This window comes from Rhinopithecus bieti, unplaced genomic scaffold (assembly GCF_001698545.2).
Source record: "Rhinopithecus bieti isolate Rb0 unplaced genomic scaffold, ASM169854v2 scaffold_2917, whole genome shotgun sequence".
NCBI lineage: Eukaryota > Metazoa > Chordata > Mammalia > Primates > Cercopithecidae > Rhinopithecus > Rhinopithecus bieti.
In genome coordinates, this window is record NW_016804148.1 from 1962578 (window position 1) to 1971037 (window position 8460).

The following is an 8460-nucleotide window of genomic DNA, read 5'->3' on the forward strand; positions in this document are numbered from 1 at the left end:
GGGGGGGGGGGGGAAGCAAATTTGGGAACTAGGTCCTGATGTCCTGGTGATGCTGGTTTAATTGTGTTAATTATGAAAAATTTCTCCAAAAAATCATATATGAGCAGAGGTCTGACTATAAAAATTCTTGAGTGTTTCAACTGCTTATGCTCAAGATTCCTCAGAAAAGTGTAAAACACTGATTTAAGTTTTCTTGTATTCTACTTAGTTGTAAGAAATAGTTAAAATACTTTGAAGTGTCACCAACAGGTTTTTTTTTTTTTCTCTCTTTCTGACATAAACCTACTTTATCTCTCAGTATTCCATCTTATGAGATCTCTATTTAGATCAATTTTATTATGTTCCAAACAGGATTTTCAACAGCCCTGTCTGTACAAATTCATTCACCCCCATTTCTTCTTATGTAAAGTCTCCCTAGCCCCATACTTAACACAAAAACTATTTTAATTCTCTACTCTTCTTCCAATTTGAGCTGAAATTTCACTTTTCCTAGTTGGAGTTTCCAGTTTATACAAAGTTCATTAGTTTGCCACAATTTTGAAACTCTTCTAGGGCTTATTGTTTACTTCATTCAATTCCACAAATATGTTACCACTTCACAATTGCTGGTTTATAAGTTTTCCCTATATCTTTTCAATCATAGAATATTTCTAGCTGCTTCAGGCCTGGGGTTATACTATCCATATTTTCAATTTCCCTACCCAGTGTTGCATATAGTAGATGATCAATAAACACATCAAAAATTGGTAGGCATGCCAATGTACAAGACTGCCATACTAATAAAATGTCATTTAGCTGGGGAAAAAATGCCAGGTACACAATGAGAAAATTAACATAAATTTCATGTTAAGTATCTACTATCTGCCTTGAGTATACATAGTATCAAAGATATATTTATAAGACAGCAATTTTTCTGCTTAATACTTATACATTTAAATGTGATATTTAATTTGTATATTTTGATTATTTAAAACATCTCACATACCTTCCATACTATTTTGAACATAGCAGATGGTATACTAAGTCTCATATTTAAAGAAAGATGCTGAATTGATTTTATATTTGATAATAGTAAATTATATTATAAATTTTAGTGTTGAAATAGGTGTAACAGTAGAGAAATAACCACTGTTAAAACATCTGAATATTATCATAAATATTCAAACATACAATTTTTTTTTCTTTAGAGTCTTCTACTTTATTTTGTTTTGTTGTTTGCAAAAGCAATGTAAAACTGTATGAGACAATATAGACCATGATGCTCTACCTATTAGAACTTAAGATGAGTTGATAGAATTTTCAGTAAAAACTGCTGGCTTTATGTATAAAAGTGTACCATTTTAAATCCTATTCTCACAACTGCAAAGAAGGAATGTCTAGTACCCCATAATTGGTGACTCACGAGTTTTGTTTTATACCTTTAGAGAATCATTCATTCATTTAAAAAGCTTTATCTCATGAGATTCATCACTCTGAACACCAAATTGATGTACAAATAAAATAAATTTCCCTTTAATTGACAAATGTTCTAATGAATGGGTAGCTTTAAATTTTTATTTTATACTCTTAGAAGTGACTGAATCTAAAGGCTCAGCTCTAAAATAACTGTACAAAAATGTTTTAAAAGAAGCTTCGGGTGGATGTATACATTTTACTTAGGGCATATGAATTTAAAAATAAAAATATATTGACCGGGAGCGGTGACTCATGCCTGTAATCTCAGCACTTTGGGAGGCCTACCTGGGAAAATCACCTGAGACCAGAAGTTCGAGACCAGCCTGGGTAATGTGGTGAAACCCTGTCTCTACTAAAAATACAAAAATTAGCTGGGCATGGTGGCAGGTGCCTGCAATCACAGCTACTCGGGAGGCTGAGGCAGGAAAATCGCTTGAACTTGGAAGGTGGAGCTTGCGATGAGCCGAGATCACAATGCTGCACTCCAGCCTCGTTGACAGAGCTAAAGCTCCATCTCCAATAAATAAATAAATAAATAAGTTGAAGAAAGGAAAGGCTACTTTACAGTACAATTTTCTTTTTTTATTATTTGCATAGTTTTGGGAAAACATTTACATGGATACATTTTTTAGTGGTGACTTCTGAGATTTGGGTGTACCCATCACCTGAGCAGTGTACACTGTCCCCAGTGAGTGCCTTTACCCTTACCCCTGAGTGCCCAGGGTCCATAATATTATTCTTATGCCTTTGTTTCCTCATATCATGGCTCCCACTTATAAGTGAGAACATATGATGTTGGATTTTCCACTCCTGAGTTACTTCACTTAAAATGATGGTCTCCAACTCCATCCAGGTTGCTGCAAATGCCATTATTTCATTCCTTTTTTTTTGGCTAAGTAGTATTCCATGGTATGTATATGCCACATTTTCTTTATACACTCATTGTTTAATGGGCATTTAGGCTGGTTCCATATTTTTGCAATTGTGAATTGTGCTGTTATAAACGTGCATATGTAAGTGTCTTTTTCTTATAATGACTTCTTTCCCTCTGAGTAGATACCCAGTAGTGGGCTTGTGAATCAAATGGTAATTCTACTTTTAGTTCTTTAGAAAATTTCCATACTGTTTTCCATAGTGGTTGTACTGGTTTACATTCCCACTAGCAGTGTAAAAGTGTTCATTTTTAATCACATCCACACCAACATCCACTATTTTATGATTTTTAAATTATGGCCATTTTCACAGGAGTAAGATGGTATTACATTATGGTTTTAATTTGGATTTCCTTCATAATTAGTGATACTGAGCACTTTTTCATATGTTTGTTGGCCATTTGTATATCTTCTTTGGAGAATTGTCTATTCATGTCCTTAGCTCACTTTTTGATGGAATTTTTTTTTTTTTTCTTGCTGATTTGAGTTGCTTGTAGATTCTGAATGTTAGTCCTTTGTCAGATGCATAGTTTATGAAGATGCTTTCCCACTCTGTTGGTTGTCTGTTTACTCTGCTGATTATATGTTTTCCTGCACAGACACTTTTGAGTTTAATTAAGTCCCATCTATTTATCTTTGTTTTTCTTGCATTTGCTTTGGGGTTCTTGGCCATGAAGTCTTTGCCTAAACCAATGTCTAGAAGGCTTTTCTGATTTTATCTTCTAGAATTTTATGATTTTAGGTCTAAGATTTAAGTTTTTGATCCATCTTGAATTGATTTTTGTATAAATTGAGAGATGAGGATCCAGTTTTGTTCTTCTGTATGTAGCTTGACAATTATTCCAGCACGATTTGTTGAATAGGATGTCCTTTCTCTACTTTGTGTTTTGTTCACTTTGTCAAAAATCAGTTTGCTATAAGTATTTGCTTTTATTTCTGGGCTCTCTATTCTGTTCCAGTGGTGTACTTGCCTGTTTTTATACCAATATCATGCTGTTTTGATAACTATAGCCTTGTAGTATAATTTGAAGTCTGGTAATGTGATACCTCCAGATTTGTTCTTTTTTCTTATTCTTGCGTTGGTTATGTGGGATCCTTTTTGGTTCCATATGAATTTTAGGATTACTTTTTCTAGTTCTATGAAGAATTATGATAGCATTTTGATTGGAATTGCATTAAATGTATAGATTGCTTTTGGTAGTATAGACATTTTCACAATATTGATTCTACCCATTCATGAACATGGGATGTGTTTTCATTTGTTTGTGTCATCAGTCACTTCTTTCAGTGGTGTTTTGTAGTTTTCCTTGTAGAAATATTTCACCTTCTTGGTTAGGTATATTCCCAAGTTTTTTGTTTTTTTTTTAATTGGCTCTTGTAACAGTGGTTAAGTTGTTGATTTGATTCTCAGCTTAGTCACTGTTGGTACACAGCAGTGTTACTGATTTGTAGTCATTGATTTTGTATACTGAAACTTTACTGAATTCATTTATCAGTAAATGAATTTTTACTGATAAAATTAATTGGATTTAATAAAATAAAATATTAGCAACATATGTAATTAACACAAATATAAAATAGTATGTAAAAAACAAAATTTTAAAAAATGCTTGAACAATCATTTCACAGTGAAAGAAATACAAATGATAAAAATATAAGAAATTATTAATTCATAGTAATCAAGAAATGTCAAATTAAAATATGAAAAATACATATTTTACTGATGAAGTTGGAAATGTACAATGTGTGTCAGGATGTGTCAAAACCATTATATGTACTTTAGAGATATCTCAGTAATTCCATTTCTAGGAATTTATGCTTCCCTTTCAAAAATGCATAACTGTGAAAAGTAAAGATGTTCATTGTAATGGGAAAATCAGTAAATGAATTTTTACTGATAAATGAATTCAGTAAACTAGTAAACTAGGAGCTTTTTGGATGACTCTTGAGGGTTTTCATGGTACATAATTATATCATTGGTGAACCATGACAGTTTGACTTCTTCTTTACCAATTTGGATGCCCCTTATTTCTTTCTCTTGTGTGATTGCCCTGGCTAGGACTTCCAGTACTATGTTGAAAAGAAGTGGTGAAAGTGGGCATCCTTGTTTTGTTGCAGTTCTCAGGGGAATGCTTTGAACTCCGCACCCCCCCCCCCCCCCCGCAACGCCCCATTCAATATAATGTTGCCTGTGGGTTTGTCATAAATAGCTTTTATTACTTTGAGGTGTGTCCCCTCTATGCCAGTTTTACTGAGGGTTTTCATCATAAAAGGACACAGGATTTTGTCAGATGCTTTTTCTGCATCTATTGAGATAATCATATGATTTTTGTTGTTAATTCTGTGTATGTGGTGTATCACATTTATTGACTTGCACCTGGCATAAAATTTTCTTTTTAAATAGGATTTATGGAATTACATAGATCTAGTTAAAACCACAGACTATATAAGTCCAAGAGACCTTACAGCTAATTTTGTCATTAATGGGAGAAAGATTTATGTCTTTTAAACATTTCCCCACGTTATATGGCTAATTTGTAACTATGGAAGTGCTAGTGAGCATTAGTCTCTCTTTTATTTATTTACATGTAACTTAGGTAGCACAATGTTTATTCCAAGATGTAACTGTGTGGGGTTAAAAAATTTATATGAAGTAATTTAACACAATACTTTGTACATTATGGATGCTCAATAACTAGCTGTTATAGATATGAAATTTCTCACTGATTTATTTTCCATTTAGGTTGAAAAGTAATAAGTGACATTTTCTCCTAAGAAATCAAACAGGGAAGCAAAGAAGATGAAGTTTTGCTTTTTGTTTTTGGTTTTGGTTTTTTGAGGCCAAATGTCTTTAAATATATTGTTTCTTTTCCTTTGATTGGAGAGGTTTTCAGTCTGCTTTGTGAGAATATAATTTCTTATCAATCCCCAGCCATTTGATCTTGGTGGTCAGCGCTATTGAATTTAAGGGCAGTAGTAGTAAGAAACTAAGAAAAGAAAGATGCCTTTTTTTCTGAGGAATCACTGATATGGAAACCAAATTTCCTAACAAAATCTTGAATTCTAGTAATACAAAATGAATAACATGTTTGTAAATCAAGGTTACTAAAGTGAAAAATGTAAAAATCTCTAAAGATTTTTAAAAAGTATTTTTTAAACTTCCATATCCTATGAATGAATAAAAACCTTGTTTTAAAGGGTACTAGAAATATTCTTTCTTAAATGATGAATTATAAATACATATTATTAGACACTCAAACACATACACATACAAATACATATTAATTACTCAGCTTAAATCTGTAATACTTAACAATTGTATTAAAGTCAAGACCAGAGTAAATGTCTGTTAAAAATTATTTATTGTTAACAATATAATTAGATAAGAAATTGTGAGTTATGAAGAAAGAGGAAGCAAGATATTATTATTTGAAATAAACATTGTATATCTGTAAAACACTAGTTTTTTAAAATTATTTAAAAAATAGTTCAGTATGGTGTCTGAATAAGAAGTATAAAATATATAATTTTAGTGTGTGCCATTTAGAAAAATGTAATGAAAAAAAGGGTACTACACATAATACAATGAAGATAAAACACATCTACAAAAATTTACCAAAAATTGCATAGGACTAAAAGAATGAAAATTGTATAAAATGCCACTGAGGTCCAAGGGCAGAACACTTGAAAAATAGCTGATACATATAAAAATATCAATTATATAAGAATGAACCAGAAAATCTAATGTAATCTAAAAAACAAAATCCAGAAAGGCCATTTTATTAAACAGTTCATACAGAAAAGTAAACATGTTATTAGTTGGAAAAAGAATACGGTAAGAAATGGCTTTGCATACATTAAAAGAGGTTACTACCACGATGTTTCCAGTGCAAGCATTGGCATAACAGTGAAATGCCATGGTAATTTTTAAATATGCACGAGCAAGTGTACAAAATTTTGTATGTAGTGTTTTAAAGCAGGGAAGAAAAAAGCAAATTACTCAATAATTTTTTTTCTTTTTTTTAATTACAGAGTCTCATTCTGTCACGCATGCTGGAGTGCAGTGGCCCAGTCTTGGCTTACTGCAACCTCTGCCTTCTGGGTTCAAGCGATTTTCATTCCTCAGCCTCCCCAGTAGCTGGGATTACAGGTGTGTGCCACCACGCCTGGCTAATTCTTGTATTTTTAGTAGAGACAGCATTTCGCCAGGTTGGCCATGCAGGTCTCAAACTCCTGGCCTCAGTTGATCAGCGTGCCTTGGCCTCCCAAAGTGCTGGAATTACAGACTTGAGACACTGTGACCAACCTCAATAAATGGTATTTCTATAACTGCCTGAACTTTTGTTTTGAAAAAAATAAAAATTATATTTATCTCCCTTCTCACACCAAAACATATTCTGGATGTTTCAAAATTTTAATAGATAAAATAAAACTCTGAGTTTTAAATGGATACTAAAATGATATTGGACTAGGGAAGACTTTCTTTGTAAATATGTAAAATATAAAATGAGAAATTATAAAAGAAAAAAATAAAATCTGGATTAAAAAATTAATTAGATTTAATAAAAAATATTTGCAGCACATATAATTAACAAAAATATAAAATAGTATGTAAAAAACAAAAATTGTTTTTAAAAATGCTTGAACAGTCATTTCACAGTGAAAGAAATACCAATGATAAAAATATAAGAAATTATTAATTCATAGTAATCAAGGAATATCAAACTAAAATATGAGGAATATATATTTTATTGATGAAGTTGGAAATTTACAGTGTGTCTCAGGATGTGTCAAAACTCTTGCAAGTACTTTAAAGATATCTCAGTAATTCCATTTTTAGTACTTTATGCTTCTCTTTCAAAAATGCATAACTGTGAAAAGCAAAGATTTTCATTGTAATGGGAAAATTAGAAATAATAGTATGTTTTCAGTGGAATGGTGTAAATTGGAATACAATCAAATAACATCAAGTGTTGTAAGTAAATGAAAAGTATACAATTATTCTGGAAAAAGTCAAATTACAAATCAGTATATGTATTAGAATCTGCATACAAATATTAATAAACATACACTAAAAATTTTGACAGTGGTTCTGCAATGTGAGATTACACTTTCTACTTCTGTGTTGTTTGCTTTTTATATTGAGTATATTTCGTTAACTTAAAGGCAATTAAAATAAAATAATATAATAAAATCTTAGTACTAGCTCCTTCTGCAGAGCACAGCAATAGGTGATGATACACATTCCAGTCTTCATATCTGTTCTAGAAGATAAAATGGCTTTTAGAGAGATGATAATCTCATTTTGTTTTCTCCTACTAGGGAAAGGTGAACATGGGAAACCTTACCCCCTTACTGAAGAGGACCATGATGACTCAGCTTACAGGGAAAATGGTTTTAATATTTTCGTCAGCAACAACATTGCGCTAGAGAGGTCTCTGCCAGATATTCGTCACGCTAAGTGAGTATCAGGATATCAGTGATCAGGGTGGGTTTTTTTGGTTTGTTTGTTTTGTCCTTTGATTGTTTTTTAAAATGTGTATCACTGTGACATATGTAACCAAATATTTTATCCCAATAATTTTGATAAAACTCATATTGCATCATCTTAAATATACTTGATCTAAATTGGAGTAACCATTAACATTTCAAAATAATTCTGAAAAATATTAAATACAAATTTTTGTTGACTGTGTTAACTCATTAAAATGAAATCTTTTAAGACAATGTCCATACTTTAAACTTTTGATCATGTAAATTACAAAGCAAATATTTTTTGCTGGTTATTAGAGCTACCAGAACTGTCTACATGTGCATGTCTTCTATAAACTTAATTCTCACCCCAGACAGATTTAGTGCCATGGTTGTTGCATTTTCATAAAGAATACCCTAAATGAATTCATCCATAATCCAAAAGTAATAAGTAATGAGGCCGGGCACAGTGGCTCAAGCCTGTAATCCCAGCACTTTGGGAGGCTGAGACAGGCGGATCACGACGTCAGAAGATCGAGACCATCCTGGCTAACATGGTGAAACCCCGTCTCTACTATAAAATACAAAAAAAAAAAAAAAA

At 31.9% G+C, this 8460-nt stretch overlaps 1 protein-coding gene across 1 annotated transcript in view; it reads left to right on the forward strand.

The window, feature by feature from the left end:
• The window catches only part of LOC108526186 (polypeptide N-acetylgalactosaminyltransferase-like 6), a 555870-nt gene that overhangs the window by 513414 nt on the left and 33996 nt on the right, over positions 1-8460 (forward strand). The window contains exon 4 of the mRNA XM_017866840.1: positions 7710-7848. Coding sequence (XP_017722329.1) covers positions 7710-7848 — 139 coding nt within the window. The remainder of the gene's footprint in view (positions 1-7709; positions 7849-8460) is intronic.